Genomic DNA, 25406 nt, shown 5'->3' with positions numbered 1-25406 from the left:
CTAGAGCATGGCACCACAATTTCTAAGTTAGTAAGGAAAAGTAACCAAACCCTAAAATAGCTTGCAACATTTTTATTTGTTTTAAATAGTGAGAGATGCAGGTTTGTTACTTTGTAATATTTTTATTACAGAATGCAGAAAGCCTGCTTCTCAATGACCCAGATGAGAAAGGAAAAGTTACAACTATAACCGTATACCACTGCTATTGATTGTCTCTGTTATTAAAGAAAGAAAGGTAACTTCTCTTGGGGAAGCAGGACCAGCTATGTCCACAAAACTTTACAGATAAACCTCTTCTTTTCTATTCCTCTTAAGACAGAAATGTCTTTTCTTCCAATTTCAGAAACAAAAATAAATAAATCTATGATCAGGGGATAGAAAAACCAGAACAGGTCATACCTAATTACTGCTTAAAAGTATTTTGAAGAAAAGAAATACGACTTTATTTTAAAAGTTCTTTGAAGGGCACCTGGGTGGCTCAGTCATTATCTGCCTTCAGCTCAGGTCATGATCCCAGGGTCCTGGGATCAAGCCCCGCATCAGGCTCCCTGCTCAGCAGGAAGCCTGCTTCTCCCTCTCCCACTCCCCCTGCTTGTGTTCCCTCTCTCTCTGTCTCTCTCTAACAAATAAATAAATAAAATCTTTTAAAAAATTAAAAAATAAAACCTCTTTGAGTGACACCTATCTCTTGGCATTCTGAACCCTTCTTTTAAGGCCTTACAGACAGAAGCAATTTAAATATTGGAAAATGTGCATATATAAATATGGAGATTTATTATGAGGAATTGGCTCATGTAATTATAGAGACTGATAAACTTCACAATCTGCCATCTGCAAGCTAGAGACCCAGAAAAATAACCAGGGGAGCCAATGGTGTAAATCCCAGTCCAAGGTCAGAAGAAGTTGAGATGTGATATCCCAGCTTATGCAGTGAGGCAGAAAAAAAGAGCAAATTCCTCCTTCTGTCTTTTGTTCTGTTTAGACCCTCAGCTGACTGGATGAGGCCTGCCACACTGGGGAGGACAATCTACTTTATTGAGTCCATCATTTCAAATGCTAATTTCATCTAGAAGACATATCCGGAAATAGTGTTTAATCTGGGCACTCCATAAAATTGACATGTAAAAATTAACCATCACAGGCACTAATCCCATTCATGAAGTCCCCACCCTCTCATCTATTTACCACCCAAAGGCTCTACCTCCAAACCATCATATTGGGGATTAGGCTTCAACATATGAATTTTGTAGAATCACAACATCCAGTCCATAGCAGGGTACCACATAAACGGCACCCAGTAAAAACCAGGGGCACTAAGTCTCTAATGAGCATGTAGACAACATTTCACACATGTTGCCAAAACTCATTACTGGAAGAATTAAGCACATCCTATAAGACTTCAATGGGCAAAGCAAAAACAACAAAAGAAAGCTTTTGGAAGCTTGTGCCTGGCTTTCTTCAGACTTTACCCAATATGCCTTTCCCTTTTTTGGATTTTGCTCTGTATCTTTTCAGTGTAATAAATCTTATCCATAAGTATAACTATATAATGTGGATTCTTTTAGCAAATCCTTAAACTGGGGGTGAAAGTTGGTGTCGGAAGTGGGATTTATTAAAAACAACCCTGACTCATTGAAATATAGCTAAAACAGTGCTTGGAGAAAGGAAGTATGAAGGGGATATAATTATGAACCTTCACATCCCAATGGCTACCTAGTCATCTGTGGTATGAAACAGCAGCTGAGATGCTGTCTGTTCTGGAAGGTGAAGGTTACCTATGGAATTTGAAAATGATAGGTCCAACCCTAGAAGAATTGGATCCATTGGTCGCTTTTGGCTGTGGTAGCTAAGGTGAAGGAATTAAAAAGTACAGTCTGGGTGATGTCTTTAGGTTTTGTTCTCCCCCTCAGATGGGAAGAGAAAGGGTTCAAACACTCCCAAAAAACATTTCAGGTGAGCCAAAATGTTGTATGTTTGTATTGCTCACTCCTCCAAGTGGGAGGAAATAAGATTAAGTCAATCCCAAGGCTGGCACAAACTTTAGACAAATCAGAAAAAAAGAAGAGGGGGAAAAAAAACACTCTACCCACTGGTGCAGCAGCCTGTTGCATTCCAGCTGGGATCTCTCAATAGTGGTAATTTTAATCCTGAAAGTGTCGAACTTACTGCTAAGGTTTGAGTAAACTTGCAAAAAAGAAAAAAAGTGAGAGAGAGAGAGAGAGACTTTCTAAAATGGCTTTTTATTTTGTAGCTATTGCTTCTGGGTATATGATTTTAAAAAATGGTGTAAAATATTATATGCTTGTAATTTCATAAATGCTAAAGGGATTATTCCAGTCTGGGAAAGCTGCCCAATAAAAGGTGTTAGTAGAACAGGACTTCTTCCTTGGATGGATTAAAATTTAAAATCTTTGAACATCTGAGTATTGAAATCTTCATAACTGATTATTGTTCCCATGATTTTTGCCTGTTGAGCCTATGAGAAAAGGCAGACAACATAAAAGGAAAATAATATTTTTGAGTTTTAAAAAGCAGTTTTTAGTTTGATAATAAGTTTCTGTAAAATCAGATGTCTGACTCTTAGAGGCTGATGATTTTCTAGACTAATTGTGCATATTTTTGAGCAGGTCAATTTGGATCCTAAGACTGACAAGATAAGGGGGGCTTAGAAGAACTCGGAACTCCACTGTCTGACCCTGTAGTCTCTCATCTTTGCTGCTGCCAAAGAAGAAAAGTCACTGGCTTTTTTGGAATCCTGAATTCAGAGAACCTAATTGCCTGGATCTGATGGTAGGCTGAAACCTAATAACATCTGTAGCAGACTATTTCAATATGATATAACTACATCCTGAGTCCTGTGAGTCCTGTGAGTCACTGAACCTAGGGCTGGTCTTTGGGACCCTCAATACAGGAAGGAAAGGGAACTCCTCATATCTTTGGCCAAAAATTCTCCTAAAACAAAAAGTTATGAAGTTACCCCCAAAAGAAAAAGAATTTGGTCTACAGTATATAAAATCAATCCACCTCCATTTTTCTCCTAGTTAAGCCCATTTCCTTCAATGTATGGGAAAGATGTCTCCCTGCTTTGCCTGGACTAAGGTTCTTACAGCAAACCTGGAGCAGCAAAGCAGCAGCTGCAGGTACCAGCTCTCAGCAACTGGAGGAAAACTGCTCTTCCAGCCTGTTTTGGGAGCCCTCGCACAAGAGGAGGCCATGTGTCCCCCGGGAGCCTGGCCCCAGCTCTCCCTGGCAGGTGCTTGGATACCTGCCCTGAGGAGATGCTGCAGGGCGCGGGACCAAAGGGAGCTGCCCTTTTGACCCTGCTCTAATGCTCTGCCTTGCCAAGCCCATGGTGTGTACTCCAAAGTGTCAAGTGGCTGAGACAGCTGTAGTTTTCTAGAGAGCTTGCATGTGTATTTTCTCATCATGCTCAATGTGAAAGGAATTACCTTCTCTTAGATGGTAGGAAGCTTGTGGTGCACGTATTCTCATAAAGCAGTCAGATATCATGGGCACCCAGGCAATCAGTGAAAATAATCCTTGAGCTGTGTACAAATGAAGTGGCTTTTCAATGTCCTAGTTTACATTCGCGGCTTCAGGAGACTGTGATCATGGGGGCGGGGGGGTGGAAATGATTTTCTCTTTATTTCATTCTCTCTTTCATTTAATTAACTCCCTTTATTTATTTCAATGCATTCCTCTTACTTAGTTCATTCTCCGTAGTCCTTATTTCTACAATAATTTATTTTTTTTAGTTCATTTTTTTTCTTGCCAGTTAAAGGGAAGAATTATTCCCCACACTATTTTCGAGCTTGCCTGAGCCACTCTCATTTCAGAAAAGAAATGCTATGTACAGGAGAACAAAGCTGCTACATCTTTATATATTTATATAGAGTCAAAATACATCAGTGGTTTTTACACAGTTTTTACCTGCCAGAAAGCAGTGCTTGAATACTTGAAACTGTGTACTGTTACATTTAATGTCCTGATTGTCAGAATGTTCTTTTACAGGTAACATGTTAAAACCCAGTCATCCATTTCCATGACTGTTACCAAGTTACACTGTGAAGTTTGCCACTGTTGCTTGGTGATTAACCAAGTGTCTGAAAGTATGTATTACTTGAGGGTACTTCATCATCATTTCTTATTCTAAAATGTTATGGAGCTTATATTATGAAAACTATTTTTTTAAATATACCACGTTGATGTAAAAAATATCTGAGAGGGTAAAAACGTGTGTTTTCAGAGGTCTGCCTACAAGAATATTGGTTATATAAATATCTAGTTACTTTGGCAGTAAGCATCAATAAGTTCTGCAGGATTTGGGCTAATGGTAGGCTTTACAATAGTCAAAGTTGTTAGATGTTGGAATAGGTTTTTCTAAGACAATATATCATCTCTCCCACAAGAGACCTTGAAGCACAGTATTGATTCTCATCAACCAGAGATGGAATCTGTGCAGCTTTGCCTCCAGCAGTGCTATTAATTGCATGGCCTCTCAAGGTCTTGTTGATCCCTGGGCAGCTATTATTCTAAAACAGATTGAACACGCTACTTGTTAAAACTTACCACTCTGTAAAAAAACTTTGCCAGTTTAGCTCATCAGTGTGTTATATTTCAGAAAAGGCTTCTTCCCAGCTATTAACTACAATTTCAGAGAATCTGAGGGTAATGTCTCAGCACTCTTTTTTAGTCTGAGTCTACAAGCCTCCCCATAAGAAGTGCCCCAGAAAAGAATTGAGGTAATTAAAGAATCCCATTGAGTCTCACTTCTAAGAGGGGCAAAATTTTGCAATGTAGAATAACAGAATGGATCACCAAACATTTAAAGGAAACAGTGACAAAATACTTGTGACATTTAGAAAAAGAAATTGGAAAGGTTAAAGTTTGAGTCAATAAACAATGAGTAGGGGTGCCTGGGTGGCTTAGTTGGTTGAGCATCAGACTCTTGATTTTGGCTCAGCTCATGATCTCAGGGTTGTGAGATACCCACCCCGAGCCCCACGTGCCCCACCCCAGGTCCAGCTCTGCACTCAGCAGGGAGTCTGCTTGAGATTCTTTCTCTCCCTCTCCCTCTACCTCCTCTCCTCTCTCTCTCAAACAAATCTTTAAAAAAAAATAAAAATAAACAACGGTTCATCTTCAGAATATCATAAATAAAAACTTTAACAAAGCTCCAGAACAATCTTTTCTGAGGATTAAATGCCATATACTCTTAGTATGAATATGGTCTTTCTGGAAAGAAATACAGCAAGATGAATTAAGATGTGTTTTAAATATTCACGTTCTTTGACCCAGAAATTTCTCTTCTTAGTATTATAAGTATATAATCAGAGGTATGCAGGGGATATTTGTTCATCAAAACATTGTTAAAAATAGCAAAAATGTGGGGCGCCTGGGTAGCTCAGTTAGGTGTCCCACTCTTTTTTTTTTTAAGATTTTTTATTTTTTATTAGAGAGAGTATAAGCAGAGGGAGCAGCAGGGCTCATGGTAGGCTTTACATGGGTGTGGGGCTCTATCCCAGAACCCTGGAATCATGACCTGGGCTGAAGGCAGCCGCTTAACCAACTGAGCCACCCAGGCGCTTCTAGGTGTCCCACTCTTGATTTCAGCTCAGGTCGTGATCTCAGGGTTGTGGGATCAAGTCTCCCATCAGGCTGTATGCTCAGCATGGAGTCTGGAGTCTGCTTGTCCCTCTCCCTCTCTCTCTGCTCCTCCCCCGACGTGCACACACTCTCTCCCAAATAAATACATAAATAAAATCTTTTAATAAAATAAAATAACAAAAATGTGGAAACATCTTAAAAGTACAATTGGAGACCATGCTAATAAATTATGGCATATTCATACAACAGAATTCTATGCAGTCATAAAAAATCAAGGGATTTAATGACACAGGGAACTTCTCAAAATAAAATATTTGGTGACAAAATCAAAATATAATAAATTGTGATAGTTAATTTTATTTGTCAAATTGACTGGGCCATGGTGCCTAGCTATTTGGTCAAACACTATTCTGGATTTCCATGAGAGTGTTTTTGGATGAGATTTACATTTTTAATAGCAAACAACGAATCATGGAATATTACATCAAAAACTAATGATATACTGTATGGTGACTAATATAATAAAAAAGATTTACATGTTTTAAAAGTACAAATTGTTATTTATTTATGGCAAAAAAAATTTAAATTTTTTTTTAATTTGAGTATAGTTGACTCACAATGGTACATTAGTTTCTGGCATACAACATAGTGATTTAACATCTCTATATGTTATGCAATGCTCACCACAAGTGTAGCTACCATCTCTCACCATACAATGCTATTACAATATCATTGCCTATATTCCCTATATTATACCTCTTATTCCCATGACTTGTTCATTCCATAACTGGAAGCCTGTATCTCCCACTCCCCGTCATCAGTTTTGCCCATCCCTTTGGCAACCATCAGTCTGATCTCTTTTCTTATAGGTCTGAGTCTGCTTTTTGTTTGTTTATTCATTTATTTGGTAGATTCCACATATAAGTGAAATCACGCGGTATTTGTCTTTCTGTCTGACTTATTTCACTCAGCATAATACCCTCTAGGTCCATTCATGTTGTCACAAATGACAAGATCTCTGGATGAGATTTATATTTCAATTAGTGGATTCTGAGTAAAGCAGATTGCCCTCTATAATGTGGGTGGGCCTCATTTAACCAAATAGCCTGAGTAGAAAATAAGATTGACCTACCCCAAGCAAGAGGGAATTCTACCAACAGACTGCCTTTGGACTTCAAGTGTAATATTGCTTCCCCTGGGTCTCCAGCCTGCTGGCCCACCCTGCAGATTTTGGATTTATCAGCCTCCATAATCATGTGAGCCAATTCCTTAAAATAAAATCTCCCCCCCCACCTGACACACACACACACACACACACACACACACACACACACACACCCTTTTGGTTTTGTTTCTCTGAAGAACCCTAATAGATAGAGTTTATTAGTATGATCTCAAATGTCAGCTATGAATCATGGGATTTCAGATAATTTTGTTTTGTTCTTTGTGCTTTTTGCTATATTCTGTAAGTGATCATGTATCCCTTCTGTAATCATGAAAAGATGTTATTTTAAAATGACTCCTGTATGTCATACTTAATGGTGAAAGGCTGAAAGTTTTCCCCCTGAGATCAGGAAAAAGGCAAGAATGCCCACTCTCACCACTTTGATTCAACACAGTGCTAGAAGTTCTAGCCAGTGCAATAAGGGAAGAAAGTTGGAGGGGGGTGAGGGAAGGCATAAAAATTTTAAAGAAAGAAATAAAATTGTCTCTATTTGCAGATAATGATTGTCTCTATATAAAACCCCAAGGGATTTACAAAAACACTCCAAGAACCTATAAGTGAGTTTCAGCAATGGCCCAAGATACAGGCTCAATACAAAGAAAAATTAATTGCATTTCTACATACTAAAAATGAACATGTGGAAATCAAATTTAAAATCACAATATCATTTATAATTGCCCCCCAAAGAAAGTGAAATATTTAGATACAAATCTAAGAAAACATGTACAGAATCTGTATTCTGAAAATGACAAAAACCTGATGAAAGAAATCAAAGAAGACTAAAGAAATGGAAAGGCTTACTCATGAATTAAAAGACTCCTAGAGTAAAGATGTCAATTCTCCCCCTACTGCCCTCTAGGTTTAATACAAATTCCTACTCAGGTGTTTGTAGACATGGAAAAGCTTATTCTAAAATTTGTAGAAATTCAAAGGACATGAAATAGTTAAAGACAATTCTGAAAATGAGGAGTAAAGTGGGAGAACCATGCTATAGAATGTTAAGGCTTACTGTATGGCTACAATAATAGAGACAGCGTGGTGTTGATAGAGACACACATAGACCAATGGACCAGAATAGAGAATCCAGGAGCAGATACAGATATATATATCTGAACTAAATTTTGAAAAAGTGCAAAAACAATTCAATGGAGTAAGGAAAAACCTATTCAACAAATGGTGCTGGAACAATTGGACATTCACAGTTTTAAAAATGAATCTTCTAGCAGCCATCCAGCAGGGCGTGTGGACCTGTATTCACCTTGTTTTAAAGAAAAAAAGTTAAACATGAATCTTGACCTATGTCTCACACCCTACACAAAAAAATGAACTCACAATGGATCACAGAATTAAACACAAATTGTGAAGCTATAAAGCTTTTAGGGAAAAAATGAAGAAAATGTTTGAGATCAAGAACTAGGCAAAGAGGGGTGCCTGGCTGGCTCAGTTGGTGGAGACTGTGACTCTTGATCCCAGGATTGTGAGTTCAAGCCCCATACTGGGTGTAGAGATTACTTAAAAATAAAATCTTAAAAATTTTTTAAAAAAGAAACAAAGCAAAGAGTTCTTAGATTTCACACTAGATGTATAATGTATAAAAGGAAAAACTTTAACTAGATCTCATCATTTTCAAATCTTTTGTTCTGTAAATGACCCTGTTAAGAAAATGAAAAAACAAGCTGAAGACTGGGAGAAAATATTTGCATTTACAAACATATCCAACCAGTTTCTAGAATATATAAATAGCTTTCAAACTTTGACATTAAAAGAACAAACAATCCAATTAGGAAACGAGCAAAAGACCTTTCATTGAAAAAGATAGATAGCAAATAAACACATTGAAAGATGTCAATATTATTACCCCTCAGGTCAATGAAAATTAAAACCAAAATCAGATATCACTATAAGTACCTATCAAAATGGATAAAATTTTTTAAAATAGTGTCAACACCAAATGCTGGAGAAGAAGCAGAGAAGTTAAATCCTTCTTATGGTGCTGATGGGACTTAAAAATGGTACAGTCACTTTGGAAAATAGTTTACCAGTTCATTTTAAAACTAAAAATGCAACTACTATATGATCCAGCAATTGCACTCTTGGGTATTTACCCTAGAGAAAATAAAACCTATGTTCATGCAAAAACCTACACATGAATGATTTGATATACACAACAATTTAGATTGCCCTTAAGAGAATTATGCTGAGTGAAAAATTTCAGTCTCAAGAGAATGCATACTATATAATTTTTTTAAATAGCATACTTGAAATAACACAGTCACAGAGATGAAGAACAGATTAGTGATTGCCAAGGGTTAAGGATTGGGAGCAGGGGGTTTTGGCTATAAAAGTTCAGCATGAGGGAACTTTGTGATGATGGAACAGTTCTATATTTTGGTTGCAGTGGTAGTTACATGAAACGTGTTAAAACTGCCCAGAACTGTAACTCATACAGTGAGTGCGTGTATAGCTGGTGAAATCTGAATAAATTTTTTGGATTGTATCAATGTCAATTTCCTATTTTTAATATTGTCCTATAGTTATGCAAGTTGTCAATATTGGGAAAAGTGGCATGAAAGGTACATGGGACTTCCATGTGCAATTTCCTGTGAAACCATAATTATGTCATAATAAAGGTAAAAAGAAAAATGCCTAGTAACAAGAAAAAGAAACTTCTCTAAATGAGTAGCTACAAGATCAAAACGCTATTGAGCTAGAGGTATTCCGGGAAAATAATAATGAAGATAGCATAGCTTTTCAACCTCTCTGAATCCCCACATAAGAACCAACAGAGCAATTGGAAAGGAAAATATCCATGGACAACCCTACAGCAAATACTGGTGACAAGATGTACTCCACTCCCAAGTGGACAGTGTGGGGTCAAACCACCAACAGCTAAGACCTGGGATAGTTGTCCATGAAGGAGGAAAAGAAAGCAACAGGGCAACTGCCAGACCTGAGAACAGGAGAACCACAAAATAGCCAATAGTTTGGGGGCACCTGGGTGGCTCAGTTGTTAAGCATCTGCCTTCAGGTCATGATCTCAGAATCCTGGGATCGAGCCCCGCATTGGGCTCCCTGCTCAGCGGGAAACCTGCTTCTCCCTCTCCCACTCCCCCTGCTTGTGTTCCTTCTCTCGCTTTGTCTCTCTCTGTCAAATAAATAAATAAAATCTTTAAAAAAAATAGCCAATAGTTTGGAAAACATAAGGGACCAATTTGAGAATAGCATTAATCTTTTATCCAGCAACATTGCTAAACTATTAATTCTAGTAAATTATACTTTTTTTGGATTTTCTATGGAGACAACCATATTGTCTATAAATGAAAAGTTACTTCTTTCCAATCTCCTTTTATTTCCTTTTTTTGTCTTATTATTTTGACTAACATCTTCAGTACTATGTAATAGAACCTGGAATCCCCAACTGGTTCTTGACCTCAAAGAGAAAAGTACTAACATTTCACTATTAGGTATGATCATTTATTTAGACTTCCAGGTGATCTTTATCAAGGTTCTATAATAAAAATGTTTTTCTGCGTCACAGGCAAATATGGCAAGATTGTAACATTGGTTAAATCTTAGTGGAAGATTGTGGTAGATTAAAAAGAATTGCAACTTTTTTGCTACTTCTCCCATTGAGAGTTGGAGTCTAATTCACCTCCCCATGAATCTGTGCAGGCCTTAGTAACATGCCTGGTCCACAGAAGGTGGCAGAGTGATGTTTTAGAAAGTTATGCAGCTTCTGCCTAGGGCTCCTGGGACATTCTCTCTAAGAACCCTTAGCTGCCACATGAGTCTGACTGCCCTGATGGCCATGCTGGAAAGGCTACAAGAAGGTGGCCCCCCTACATAGTCTAAAATCACTCTAGTCTTCGAGCCATTTGCACCAAGGTATGAGACACTGAGTGAAGCTGTCTTGAGCCCACCAGACCAGTCCATCTGCCAGAAGAATAAACTGTTGACACCAAGAGAAGAGTCAATCAAGACTTGTCCAAATTCCTGAGCAATAAAACTTTAAGATGTAATAAAATCATTGTTTCAAGCCACTAAGTTGCTTTAAGCCATGCCACTTGGGATAGTTTGTTAAGCAGCAATAGATAACCAGAACCTAGGCACAGAAACTATTTTTTATGGTTTTACATTTTTTCATAATTTAACAAAATTAAGTCTCCTCCTCATTGTTGGATTTGAGGCTAGTTTCCACTGGTTTGGAAAAACAACAAAAGATAAAGATAGGGAAGAATAGCCTAGAGGACTTCAGGTTCAGTGCTAGATCAATGCCAAGATCAAGTCTGCATAACCAAGGTTACTAGTCTAATAGAAATGAATTAGACAATGGTACCCTTATTGATGGATACTCCACTGCAGGCCCATCACTTAGTGATGGACCAGTATCTTCATGCTATTCAGAAAATGGAGCACTTTTCTCCAGGCAGACACAGCTGGATACCAGACTGTGAGGAAAAAAGTGCAGGCCAGACCTCAGCCCCCACTTGCTCTAGCATCCGTGTGCAGGGCACAATTCATGTAATCTATATGTAATATCTTTAGAAGTATAAGCAAGGCAACATTTCTACATTTGCAAATGACACAAATTCTTGTGGGTGGTAATGAACTAAGTTGACGAGGATTGATGAGATAGATCTTACAAATCGGTGAGTGGGTGGAAAGGTGACAAATGAGTGCATAAAATACACGTATGCGCCATCAGTCACAGCTAAGGAGAGGGAGCTAGGGTGACTGTAGATTGTTCCCTGAAGATAAATGCAGAGGCTCCTTCTGACAGCAAAAAGAACAGCCACTTGACTGAATTATCAAGTGACATTCCCCCTGAGAAACAAAGAAGTACCACCCACTCAACTGATGCTTTGATGGAAGTTGAATAAGGCAGAAACCATCAGGAGAAAAACTGGGGAAAAATTAACAGCATGAGGGCTCAGAGGAAACCCAGACTTCTATATATCATAAGTGGAGTATGAAGGACAAACCAATCAGATCCCAGGGGAAGCAGCGGCAGTTTTGCAGATGGTAACTGACTACAGCATGCTTGGGACTGGAAACCAGTAGACAGGATGATGGTGGTAATGGAAGCAGACTATTCCTGGTGATGGCAGCAGTGGCAGCAATTGAGTTGGTTTCTTAGCTGATACCAGTGGTTGGACAGCAATGGTGGCTCCAGATCATTCATGTTGGCAACAGTAATGGAAATGAAGCAGCAGTCAGGGAATTGTTCAACAAACACTTCATCAACTCTCTATTCAGCACTGACCAAATTTCAGGTATTATGTTGCATGGATAAATAATTATTGTATGCCCAGCCATGTAATAGATGCGGTAGCACAAAGACGACTAGAACATGATCCTCACCCCTCAAGGACTCAGAACTGAGTATGGGTGGCACATGAGAACAAATAATTGTGGTAATGTGGGAGTTGTGAGGAAAAAAATTATATTGTTGTATAGGTCCAATGCAAAAAGAAAAAACATAGTCCTTTGCTCTGACATATAGCTTTATTGGAGACACTATGTTAGGCACCACAGAAGATAAAAAGATAAGTATCAGATATAGCTTCTGATTTGGGATGCTTATAGTCTAATAGATGAGGCAGGACAAGTATAATTCTATAAAACAAGGTAAAAAGGGCTATGTCTATTTAAATGAAAACGAAAAATTTAGTCACACTAGCTATATCTCCAAGTGCTCAGTAGCCACACATGGCTATTAGGCATCAATAGATACAAATCATATTGGATGTCACAGATATAAAACACTTCCAACATCACAGAAAGTTCTATTGGACAGCATTTATCTAGAAATTGGTCAGAGAGTAGAACCAGGAGAATTTAGTCTCCTGCAAGCCAGGGAAAACAACATTTCAAGAAGGGAAAAACCAATGGTATCATGTGCTTCAGTAAAAGCATGTGAAGGCCAAAAACAAACAATGAATTAAGTGACCTTTAAGGTAGTTTCAGACTAGTAATAAAGTTAGAAACCAGATTATAAGAGATTTTGGATGAAATGGATGATAAATAAGTAGAGATAACAAGCATAAACGATTCTTTCCGGTAATTTTGCAGTGAGGGAAAACAGAGAATGGAAACCTAAGGAAAAGTTGAGAGAGAATCCAACTGTGTATGTATGTGCTTAATATGTCTGTGGACTCACTGGAAGGCTTGAACACCAATCAAGCAGCTATCTACCAGCTCTACCAATAAGAAAACCTTTCATGTAGCAATGACAATTGAGGGGATATAATCATACAATTTTAAAGCTAGGAGGAGACTTAGAAATCGTCTAATCCACTGGTCACATTGGTGCCCACAGTCACACACATAGCTCCTTAGTATTAAAATCTAGAATAACAATCAGGTCTCAGGTGCCTGGGTGACTCAGTCGTTAGGCCTCTGCCTTTGGCTCAGGTCATGGTCCCAGGGTCCTAGGACAGAGCCCTGCATCGGTCTCCTGCTTGGCGGGAAGCCTGCTTCTCCCTCTCCCACTCCCCCTGCTGTGTTCCCTCTCTTGCTGTCTCTCTCTGTCAAATAAATAAATAAAATCTTAAAAAAAAAAAAAAAAAACTCAGGTCTCCTGCATTCCAGTCCATTAGCTGTTCTACCTCACTTCAACTGACTCCCAAGATAGACCAGAGAAGAGGTGAAGAAATCTATTGAGTTCCATTAATCTAGCAGGAAAAAGAAAATCTCTATGTTCACATATACAAAATTTCAGTTTTCTTAGAGACAATTTTACTTCTCTCCTTTAAAATTCAGAAAAACAGAAAACTAAGCAGGAATGTCTGCTATTTTGTAACAAACAATATACTAAAAAGAAATTAAATGTTATCTAAATCTTTCACATATAGATGTGAGAGGTATGTTTTCACTATTTCACAGCTCAGAAATTTATGCATCAGGTCAGTAAGATCATTCTTACTCAGTTCTACACTATAATCAATTAGGAAATGATGGATAAAATGGGAGAAAATAGATGAACAGGCTAGGGAATGAAAATGGTCTGTTCAAAAAATAACAAAAGTAACAAGAACAAAATCATTTACTGATGCCGATCTTAAAAATAAAACCAATAAAAGCAGCCTTTTAGATTAATTAATATTTATCTTGAATTCTTGAAACACAAAGTGTTTCAAGAAACTCTAACACTGATCACCTTTGAAGAGGGGAACTGGGTGACCTTTCACAGTAACCCCTTTATAACTTTTGGATTGCAACCATAACAATGTTACCTATTCCAATAAATAAGTTAAAAAAAAAACTTCAAAGGACTTAGTTCCTACCAATAGTAATTACTAGCATTCTACAATCCCCCCGAGGATGCAGAAAAATGGAAATTTCAGTAAAGAAAAATGCTAACTCTATTCTGAAATGGCAAGGGAGAAATTGGATTAAGGGCCAGAAGACTTTCCTCTGGGGGCTGGGAATCAGGAAGGAAGAAAAGATGATTGCCTGCAACGGTAACTATTTGATCAACTCAGTTCTATTGCTATTATTTTTAGCTCCTCTTTTTAGTCTGTTGCTGAGGAACCCTATTACCTGAAAGCAATTTACTAATAGGAACCTACATGAAGCAGGAGCAAAGCAACGATCCTGAAACCTTTGAATTAGGCCATTCTAATTTAATCCATCTATTTTTGTGCCACGTAATAAATTATCTTTCGATCTTTACGAAGCTCTACTGTGATGTTGAAAATCCTTTGTGCCCAAAAGCAAAATGACCCTTTGTAAATTAATATAAGGGGCTGCAGACCAGTATACTTGAAATGGGAGCCATAGTTCTGGATTCATTCTCTATTTATACTTGTCTTTTCTTACTGAAAATACTATGAATTCCAGCAATTCCTTGCAAGGGAAATTCTTGTATTTTAAGATGTCTGGTGCAGAGCAGGGGGAAAGGACTTGACAAAGCTATTCGATATATGAAAGCTATGAATTGAAATTTCGGTTTGGAAATGAAGAAGGCTGACACAGCTAGTGCAAAACTCGCAAGGCAGTGGGCGGATCAGAGCACTGCGGCGGGCGCGGGGGCTCCAGGGATCGCAACGTGGGCTGGGATGTCAGGAGAAATCCAGCACAAGGCACAAACACGTATAGGAAAGCTGCAGGCAGGTGGGAACTCTGGGTCATCCATTTCTACCCACTCAGTTAAAAGAACTTCATTAACAACACATAGACGTCATCGCTTTCGTAACTGGTGCAGACGGTGAACCGCAGGGACTCCGTTCAAGCCGTTTTGGCGAAAGCCAATTTAGATTTGCCCGTTTCCACCCAGTCTGATTTCTGCTATCTGCTGTTTCCCCCAATAATCTCAAATTCCTTCAAACTAAAATCTGGCCACGGTAGAAATAAGAGAATTAGTGATACAACAGGCTAGCTCTAGCTTTGAGTTCTTCCTTCACACACCTTTACTAATCCGTTCGTTTCCCGCACGTACAGATGGATAACCAAACTACTGGCCTCAGAGGTTTAAGAAGCTACGTGGCGGTAATGGGAGAACGGAGCCCAAACTCCACCAATAAACCGGGCTACTCAGGCCACGCCACGCCCACCACTCCTGCCAACCAATAACATTCACAACTCTTTCACCACTCCCGCCCGTTCTTAGGACCGCTGCAGAGCCTCCGCCGTTCGCCTGCGCAGCATAGATCCGCTGTATAAGCGTCCCTCCTCCACTTCCCCAGATAAGACGGCCCTCGGAAGGCGGAGAGAACGACACTGGCTACCACCGGAGACCCAAAGCCCTAGAAGCTAGTCTAACAGCAGGGGCGCGAAAGGATAGAGAAAGGGCCACTCACGAAGCCCCCCTCCCGCCCTGTTCCCCCTGACCCGGAAGTAATTTTCCCCTCTTCTCTCCGCCCCCTCCCTCCCTACGGTTGAGAAGGGAGGAAAAGGACGGCCGGGTCTGGCCCGGCATGCCTTAGGCTTCCGGTGACCTCTGGCCCTTTTCTGTCGTCCGCTCTCGCTGCCTAGCGTGCTCCCTCGCCCACTGCCTCCTTACCTCCCTCCGGTCTTCCTTCGCACGCTACCTGGTGACTGAGGCGCCCGCGACCAGTAGGGAGGCGGTGGCGGAGGACGCTTGTCATGGCCGCCTCTAAGCCTGTGGAGGCGGCGGTGGTCGCGGCGGCTGCGCCCAGCTCCGGGAGTGGGATGGGCGGCGGCGGCGCGACTGCGGGCCCCGGCACTGGGGGCCTACCGCGATGGCAGCTGGCGCTGGCGGTCGGGGCGCCCCTGCTGCTAGGCGCAGGTGCCATGTACCTGTGGAGCCGGCAGAGGCGGCGCCGGGAGGCTGGGGGCCGAGGCGACTCCGGCGGTTTAAAGCGCAACAGCGAACGGAAGACCCCAGAGGGCAGGGCCAGCCCGGCCCCGGGCAGCGGACATCCCGATGGCCCCGGTGCTCACCTGGAAATGGTGAGAAGCAGCCCTGGGCTATGGAGGTGGAACCCAGCGGGTGCAGCCTTTCCTTGGCTAGCTGTGCGGGTCAGGGGGCTTCCCATCAGACGGAAGCTGCCTGGCAGCACATGGATTTAGCACATTTCTGGCTGCCTTTGTAGGGATTGGAATAGCCCGAGAGCACAAGTTAGCGTTCTTCTTTGATAGTTTCCTTTTGGTTTCAGAAAAATACTTGTCTTTTTTTCTCAATGACACAGCATTTATCTCTGGCGTTTTGGGTACGGGGGACATTTGCACATGTGAAGATTGTATTTAGTGAAGGAAGCCAACTTCCATTTACGATTAGTACATTGTGGTTGATAGGAATTGTGATTTCCAAGGCCTAGAACTTGATTCGTAATAACCTTTTAATAACGAGCCACCCCCGTTTTTTGAAGTCTGTTAGGGTAGGGGATAGGTAAATACAGTGACTGTTGGTTGGCAGAGTGAAATGATGTTGAGTAGCATTTGTTTTTTTATCTGTGGAAGTGAATTCTTAAACTTTTTTGGTAGAAGCGTCTTAAATTCATTTTTTAGTTTTACCTGAAAATTTACATGATCAAGCCTGACATGCGTGATAAAGATTCTTTGATGTTAGGCCAAGCGTCAGAGTATCTGGTGAACCGCTTTGCATGGTTTTGTTGAACCGACTGTTAAATCCTTTTGGTATCTGACAGCTGTGGGGAATAAGCCTGGCTGCATTTAACAATACTGGGATGGGGTGGGGTGGAAGATTTTATTTGCCTCTCGGATTGTACAGTGGTAGTTCAGAGTAAATCAGAGTTCAGAGAAGCCTTTGGTTAAATAACTCCCAGTCAAATACGTTTGCAAGTCATTTCCACATTATATTATTCAGGTTAAAGACATGATTTTACTAAGTAGTCAAACTAGCTTTGAAGGAAGTTTTGATGTGGGATTGAACTACCATAATTTAATGCCCACTATATGTCAGGCGTTGTGCTAGGCTGTGAGAGCCAGATAGTCTTTGTAATGGGAGAGTAAAACATAGCCTTTTTTTTTTTTTAATATAGAAAAGATGCAGTACGGTATGCTGGAAGAGCCCATGGACTGTGAGAACTGTGAGATGTGCACAGTTGTAGTGGACTCTCCAGCATAATTACCTTGGGAAAGTCATTTTACCTCTGGTTTACTCTCATCCCCATACTATAAGAGGATTACAATATTTTAGGTCTCTCATATCTTTTCCAGCTCTAAAAATTGTTGCCTGTGAGTGTTGCTAATGAGAGTGATAATCGGGGGATTCTTTGAATTCACACTTGTCTTATATCATTTTCATATGTCTGAAATTCTCTGGTCATTTCCTATTTCATTTTTTAGCTTAATTTTAATCACAGAAGAAGAATGAATGAGAAATATATAAAAGCTTTTAGTTCTATAATCACTAAAAATAACAATTTTTATACATGAAACTTTTTGACTTTTTTTTTTTTTTGCAGTTTCAAATACTGCCCCATCTCACCCATTTGGTATTTGAATTTAGTATGCCATTGGTATAGAATTCAGCAAACTGTCTTTCAGATTTTAGATTTTCTTAAATCCCGTTTTTAGTTTTTCAACATTGTCTGGGTCAAAAGTGATGATTTTTAAATTTGAGGGTGTTTTGTAGTTTTATCAAAACAATTTTTTTAAGTCGCTGCTGTTAAAAATTAGATTTTATGATTGACTTGTATAAGTTGAACTGCTTTAAAATGATTTATTATTTTTGACCCAAAATAAAACTGAGCAAAACACACTTAGGGTTGTTCACCTTCTGGAATTTGTGGGCTTATATTCTTGCTTTGAATTACCAAATTATTCTTCAGTAAAGCAACAGTTAGAGGTGTCTTTGCCATTTTTCTAAAGGAAATTTGTGTTTTAACTATGGTGACTAATAAATACTGAAAAACTATTTTTCTGTCTTTTTTATAGTCTGGTCCTTAAAGTTATTATTAGACTATCTATATATAACTGACCACCGGTTATTTATTTATTATCTGTGGTTGGAGAAATTGCTTTATATTTGAATAGCACCTTTCATTTGGCAACTTTAGTGGGTTTGGTAAATAAGGAAATCATTTGTTTCATCTGATGGAAAAACTGGCAGAATCCTGATGCCCTAACTGTTCTTTGCCCACCTGAGCAATAGCCATAATTTTTAAGGGAATGAAGGAATGGACAAATAGTGTCTTTTCAGAGTTAAGTGAATAAAATTCAGTGGTTTTTGTCTGTTGCCGATGTTTGCCTTATGTAAAATGAACCAATAAAATTATCTGGCTTGTGATTTTCGTGTGCAGTGTAGACTATCCATTTATCTTTTTTTCTGGGATAAACACTTGAAAGCAAAAGCAGAAATTCATATTTCTCTAAGTAATGGAGATTTTAGGATTTCACTAAAGAAAGGCATCAGATTGCAGTTGATAGCATCTGAGATTGAGGTACTTAAAGTATTAAATCATATTCCTTTTTGGCCCATTGAAAAACCTACCATGATGTGCCGTTTTAATTTGAAGAATTACAGGTTTCCAAAGTTGGAAAGATTCTTTGAAGAGCACCTTATCCATAGGGCTTCTCAGTCTCTGGCCCTGAGTTATAGCAAGGGACTACCAAACCCACATATACACCAAGTAATGGTATTCTGGCTACATAGATAGATGTCTTAGGCATTTCTTTTTTCAAACTTGGGATTTTTTTGAAATATGCATTTATTTAGAACTTCGTTGAGTATAGTAGCTTTTTATCCGGTTGTTTTTTAATCTGATGATAAAATATAGTTATTCTGGTATTCAAGTTTTTTTAATGTTACACAGGAGTTATCCCACATGAAATGGTTAGGAACCACTAATCTAAGCACTCTAGAATGGGAAGGGAGAAATGTACTTAAACATTTTAATTAGGGGATCACAGACTGAGTAACCTGCTGTTTTCAGTCATTTTTGAAGTGAAGTAATTCTCTCCTCTTAAACGAGCTTCTAGTCATTTTTTAAAAATCGGGTTCACCAATGATATTCCTATATAACTAAGTCCAGTGAACACCTTTCAGTCTTTATCTCACTTGATCCTTGGCAATATTTCACATTGTCTTGTCTTAATTCCATCACTTTTCCTGTGGCTTCTGATATACTATATTCTGATTTTCTTTGCTTTTTAAAAATTTCTTGATACCTCCCTTGCTGATTGTTCTCAGTCTCCTTTCCAGGCTCTTTTCTCTGCCTCTTCCTTTTGGTGATCTTCATGGTTCTATCATAAGCATTCTTACCTTCCACACCTTCACTAGATGCTTGCTGTATGGGAGTTTTATTTATCTCATATACTGATAGCTCCCTAATTTCTTGTCTATAGCCTAGACCTCTCAAGAGGCCCAAATTTAAGGGGAATTTTTACTTCATTACTCCACAAATATTTCACATCCAAACTCCTGTTCTTCGTGAAGAGTACCCCTTTTCAATGTGCCTCATCTAACTAGTTTCCCAAGCCAGAGACTTGGCTATCATCCTAACTTTCTGCCCCTTGTGTGTTTTCCACATCCAATCCAGGAAAACATCTAGAAAATTCTTAAGTCTTGACTGCTACTACATTCCCACTGCCATTATTTCTCAACCAAATAACTGCTCTTCTCATTGTCTTCCTCTAATCCATTTTGTCACTGCTAGAATAAATCCTGACAGCTCCAGGCTTAAAATCCTTAAGTGGTGTTCAGTTCATTTCCTACAACATAAAGTTGAAACCCATCGTCATTTAAGACCCTCAGTGATCTTGATCCTGCTTACTTACCTCTTCAACTTTATCTCTTGACACTTCTCATGTTTTTCGCCTTTGGCTCTTCTATGAACACTGTCCAATACTCCTACCTTCTCATCCTTCAAATCACAACATGTAGGTATTTTAACCTTTTCTGAAACCCTTTACCTGGGCATACCACTATGTGATTACATAACACCCTGAACTTTTCCCTTCCATAGCACTTACCACATGGTACTAGAGTTACTTATTCATGTCTTTCCTACTGTACTCTGGAATATGTGAAGGCTAGGACTGGCTCTGTCTTACTGTTGTATTCTCAGAACATAATACAATGTTTGGTACAAAGCAGAGGTTGAGTAAATGTGCCAATGAAGCTTCATTCTTTGTAGATATATATATATCTATCTACATATATATGTGTGTGTGTATGTATACATATATATACATAGTGTGTGTATATACACACACATAATTCCACAAGTTGAGTTTTTTTTTTTTCAGACTTCCAGCTTTTTATTTTTATTCTACCAATCAATCCTAGAAGTTGGTATAACAGTCTTAAACCTTATTTAGGCATTCTTCTTATTTTTATTTTTTTTAAAGATTTTATTTATTTATTTGACAGCGAGAGACACAGCGAGAGAGGGAACACAAGCAGGGGGAGTGGGAAAGGGAGAAGCAGGGAGCCCGATGCGGGGCTCGATCCCAGGATTCTGAGATCATGACCTGAGCCGAAGGCAGAAGGCAGACGCTTAACGACTGAGCCACCCAGGCGCCTCCTAGGCATTCTTTTTATAAATCACCTGATTTTGGATGAACTACTACCATAATCTTGCAGAAGCAGTGTTTTTACAAGTGGGTTCTTAGGTAAAGAGTGCTCTGTACTACGATTTAGTAGGTGGGGTTGGTTGTAGGTTTTTAAAAACATAATATGGGAAAGGACTTTATTATTATTATCTCAGGTATTTTCTTGTTATCTTAGCTTTTATTCATACAAAAGTAACAGTTGGTCGATAAAGTATTTTAAAAGATTGTTTCTCATGCTTCAAGTTTTCCACAGTTGATTGCTACTTCTTTTAAGCTGAAATTCAAATTTTAAAAATATGCTTTTGGAATTTGGTAAATTTAAGGGACTGAAACCATTGAAAAGAAACACTATCAAACCACCTTACGTATATTTTAACTGGATATAAATGTGTAATTATGGGAATACTCATTTTCTTATGCATAGATTCCAGTTCATTTCTTTTCACAGTGACTATGTGATCATCAGAATAATATTTTATAAATACTTGCTAAAAATTTACAGTGAGTTCTTATTGCCAAATGTAAATCTTTGAAAGTTTTTTGTAATGTAGTCAATGCTACCATTGCAGGACTTGTTTTCAGAGGACTCTTTTTCACACATGCGTGCTAAATAAGCCTGTTAGGGTATTCTTTCTTGGAGTATTTTACCAACTGTCCTTTGTCAGTCATTTTTGTTCCAGAGCAATTCCTGTAAGTAACCTTCACTGACTGTCAAACCTTGATTTTTTTTTTTTAACTTTGTATTCCACTAAATTTACTGGTATTATACTTCAGTATCTGTCGCTTTTGTCTATAAATGTTAATTGTTTTCCAGAGTAGATTATGTCTCTGCGAAGGTGTGGGGCAGATTCCTAGGTTTTCCCTTTTGTTTGACAAGTTCTAGCACAGTGTTTGTTGAAGACAGGAGACATATATATTTACTTTTCTCATTGTTTCCTTTTAGATTTGTTACCTGAGTTATTTGTTTTTAATTCTTGTGTCTTACCCAAATAGTTTTAGGTGTGTGTGTGTGTGTGTGTATAGTTGCTACTTTGGGCCTAATAATTTTCTGGTTATTAGACAACTTACTAATCACCTAATGTACATTTTCCTGATGTGAATTGGGGTTTCAGTTTTTTAAATCAGTAGTAATTCTGTAGAGAAGCTGCCAGTCTGTTTGTTTCTTACACTGGCCCTAGTATTCCTTCAGGATAAAGACTATCCTGTTGGTTATTGTACAGTGGAGTTAACATCAAATGTGCTTTTTAACTAGAGCGCCTGGGTGGCTCAGCTGGTTAAGCGTCTGCCTTCGGCTCAAGTCATGGTACCAGGGTCCTGGGATCGAGCCCCGCATCGGGCTCCCTGCTCGGCGGGAAGCCTGCTTCTCCCTCTCCCACTCCCCCTGCTTGTGTTCCTTCTCTCGCTGTGTCCCTCTCTGTCAAATAAATGGATAAAATCTTAAAAAAAAAAGGGGGGGGGAATTACTAAAAAAAAATGTGCTTTTAACTAAAATGAACTCAGTTAAAATTGCTTGGCTTAAAGAAAAAGATCTAATTGTGCTGATGATTGTCTTTTCATATAAAGACCTTTTGCCCTAGAGTCAGTACTGAGCAAGATATGATATCTGAATCTGTTTTCTTTGATTTAGTTCCAGAATGTGAATCTGAGTGTGATTCTAATGATATTCTTCATAAAACATGGATGATGATCCATGCAGTACAGAAGTATTGCTTGAATTTGAAACCTGCCTTAAGCAAATTAGTCTCTCTGGCCTTCAGTTGCTTTATATGTAAAATGAGGATAGTAATAGCACCTACCCTGAGTCCCCAGTGGAGTACTCTGTTAAAGATTCTTCAAAAGTAATTTTGACAGTTGATTTTTGCTTAATGCATTAACTTCAGGATTCCCTATAACATTTGGTGCCAAATATTTGTTGAATTCATTTAGCAGAATCATATCAAATCATGGAGTTAACTCTGCTGGACAGTTATTATGAAGAGATGAAACTTAAAGTGTGGATGGAAAAAGACTAAGTTTCTAGTAGACCATTCTAAATTATACTTTATGTGACATACTAGGCAGATGTAAATATCTTTTTCATAATTCATCTGTATTCTGACCAGTATTCACAGAGTTTGAATTTATGCCCATGTGTGGAAATTTAGTATATGGCTGAAGTAAAGTTTAGAGTCTTGTATGTAGGTAATAGTGGAAAGTTATTGGAGGGTTTTGAGCAGGGAATGACATGATACAATTTACATGTTAAAAAGAATTTTCAGATCAATTAGAAAATAATTTGTTGTAATAAATGCAGAGAGATGCATTTCCACAGAATTTTAGTGTAAAATATTACGGAATATTCAGAACTTTAAAAAGACTATCCAAACCAAAAGTAATTTCCAGTAAGATAAATGGCTTTATAGTCTTTTAAATCTCCCTAGTAGCTTTTAGATATGCAAATAGACCATATGAAAGATACTAGCATTTCGAGATGTTCCCATTATGTTTTAGATCTGCAGATCTTCATTTCTCGTTTATAAAATATGCTTTCAAAATTGTCTTTGGGCTTATTTTCTTTCTTTTTTTTTTTAAGATTTTTTACTTATTTATTTGAAAGAGAATGAGAGCATGAGAGGGGGGAGGGTCAGAGGGGGAAGCCGACTCTCCCCCAAGCAGGGAGCCCGATGCGGACTCCATGTGGGACCCGATCCCTGGACTCCAGGATCATGACCTGAGCTGAAGTCAGTTGCCCAACCAACTGAGCCACCCAGGCGCCCTGGGCTTATTTTCTAACTTCAATCTTTAATTCTGAAAGTTATTATTATTATATCTCGAGAATGTAGACTGGTGGCAGCGGGTGGGGAGTGACTGAAAAGTAGTAGTACAAAGGATTCCTGTAGGATGGATTAAAAATCCCTCATAAAGAATTGTTAGTTGTGTGTTTTCTAATAATAAACTTTTTTGTCCAGTGCATATATTTTCATTTCTTCCTGGTTTTCGCCTCAAAGCTTATGAAAATGGGTTTAGTTCCTGACGCAGGAGAAGGTTGGCATTATGTTAACCAGCTTTTTGTCCTAAATTTTATCAGTAGGCCAAAATAATTGGTTTTTCTGTACTGTTCCTGTTGTAATGCTATTCTTTCTCTGCATTTTTATTAATGAAGGGAAATAGTTGGACAGAAAGTAATGGGGCAGGCAGTGAGCTTAGGGTGATAGGGATGTTAACCAAGATTGTGCTCTCTGCAAATGTAGTTTGGTTGCTTTCTGGAGTGGCAGTGGAGGAGCACTGGAGGAAAGTTGCAACTTGGTGATTTGTTTATGTAATTTGATCCTTTTCCACAGTGTCATTCAGGCCATTGTGGGGGTTGTTTTTGGTTTTGTGGGTTTTTATTGTTGTTTGGGGGCGTGTTGTGGGTTTTTTTTTTTGTTTGGTTGTTTTTGTTTTGTTTTTTACGGGAATAAGGAAAGGAAATTAATCAGACTCTGATTTTGGCTTTAAGAGTTAAAGAATTTTTTTTTAATTTTCTTTTTAAGTAATCTCTGTACCCACTGTGGGGCTCGAAATCAGAACCCCAAGACCAAGAGCCGCATGCTCTAATGACTGAGCCAGCTAAGCACCCTGGAGTAAAAGAATTTTTAATAATTTTAAGAGGAGCTATTATGAAACTTGACCAAGTGGAGGAAAATAGCTAATTGAAAGATTCACCTGATTGGTTTTAAGTTGATTTAGACTTTGCTGAATGAAAGTAAGAAGTGTCTATCCTAAGTAGAAGAAGGAAGCCTTCTGTACTCATTTCTCTGTTCTTTTAACTTGTCAGCCCTTGCTATGAATGCTTTTTCTGGTATTCTGTATGATATTATTTAGCCTTAAACTTATAGACAGGAAAGAGCTCACTGCTGTTTCTGCTAATGAAACAAGGTCAGTACCTCTGAAACAAATAATACATTATATGTTAAAAAGAAAAAAATAAGATAGTAGGAAGGGAAAAATGAAGGGGGGGAAATCGGAGGGGGAGATGAACCATGAGAGACTATGGACTCTGTGAAACAAACTGAGGGTTCTAGAGGGGAGGGGTGTGGGGGGATGGGTTACCCCGGTGCTGGGTATTAAAGAGGGCACGTACTGCATGGAGCACTGGGTGTTAACGAAAACAGTGAAGCGTGGATCACTACATCAAAAACTAATGATGTAATGTATGGTGATTAACGTAACATAATAAAATAAAATTTAAAAAAACAAAAACGAGGTCATCACTCTGTCCAGAAATGTTTTTTATTTAATCTGCAAATTTTCTTTAAAATACTAAATAAATCTTTAGTAGGTCTGTAGTCAGATATACTTCTCACATGCTTTTAATATGCCACAATTGTTTTCTACATAAACAGTCCCTTGTGTTTAAGGATGTGTATTAGCCATGTTCCAAATGACTTAGAAACATTGTAAACTTTTTGCCAGAAATTGGAAGAATGTTTTTCTTGATATATAATGTCAGAAGTAACTGAGTTTCATTATTTTGAAGTTTTATTAGGCACATAAAGTGTGCCCAGTGTTCTTGGCAGATTGTTCCTTTTATCAATATAACTGTCATCCTTTGTTCCATCTGAGGCTTTTT

The 25406-nt window shown here is 38.6% G+C and overlaps 2 protein-coding genes across 4 annotated transcripts in view; one reads left to right on the top strand and one right to left on the bottom strand.

The window, feature by feature from the left end:
* Window positions 1–15325, bottom strand: part of LNP1 (leukemia NUP98 fusion partner 1) — a 32742-nt gene extending 17417 nt beyond the window's left edge. The window contains exon 1 of one of the 2 annotated variants that reach the window (XM_025868608.2): window positions 15242–15325. The gene's annotated coding sequence lies outside the window, so the exon portion shown is untranslated. Of the gene's footprint in view, window positions 1–11814; window positions 13349–15241 lie in introns of those variants that run through there. The other variant, XM_073892658.1, reaches the window with a different exon arrangement.
* A 219-nt stretch (window positions 15326–15544) lies between these two features.
* The window catches only part of TOMM70 (translocase of outer mitochondrial membrane 70), a 35697-nt gene continuing 25835 nt past the window's right edge, over window positions 15545–25406 (top strand). The window contains exon 1 of one of the 2 annotated variants that reach the window (XM_073892647.1): window positions 15545–16246. In XM_073892647.1, the coding sequence (XP_073748748.1) occupies window positions 15920–16246 (327 nt within the window). In that variant the 5' untranslated portion in view covers window positions 15545–15919. The remainder of the gene's footprint in view (window positions 16247–25406) is intronic. The other variant, XM_025873385.2, reaches the window with a different exon arrangement.

Source organism: Callorhinus ursinus, unplaced genomic scaffold (genome assembly GCF_003265705.2).
Source record: "Callorhinus ursinus isolate GAN/ISIS: 27379988/994484 unplaced genomic scaffold, GSC_fseal_2.0 scaffold1, whole genome shotgun sequence".
In the NCBI taxonomy this organism is placed as follows: Eukaryota; Metazoa; Chordata; class Mammalia; order Carnivora; family Otariidae; genus Callorhinus; species Callorhinus ursinus.
The sequence above is the reverse complement of the archived record's forward strand: the minus strand, read 5'-3'. Positions and strand labels throughout refer to the sequence as shown.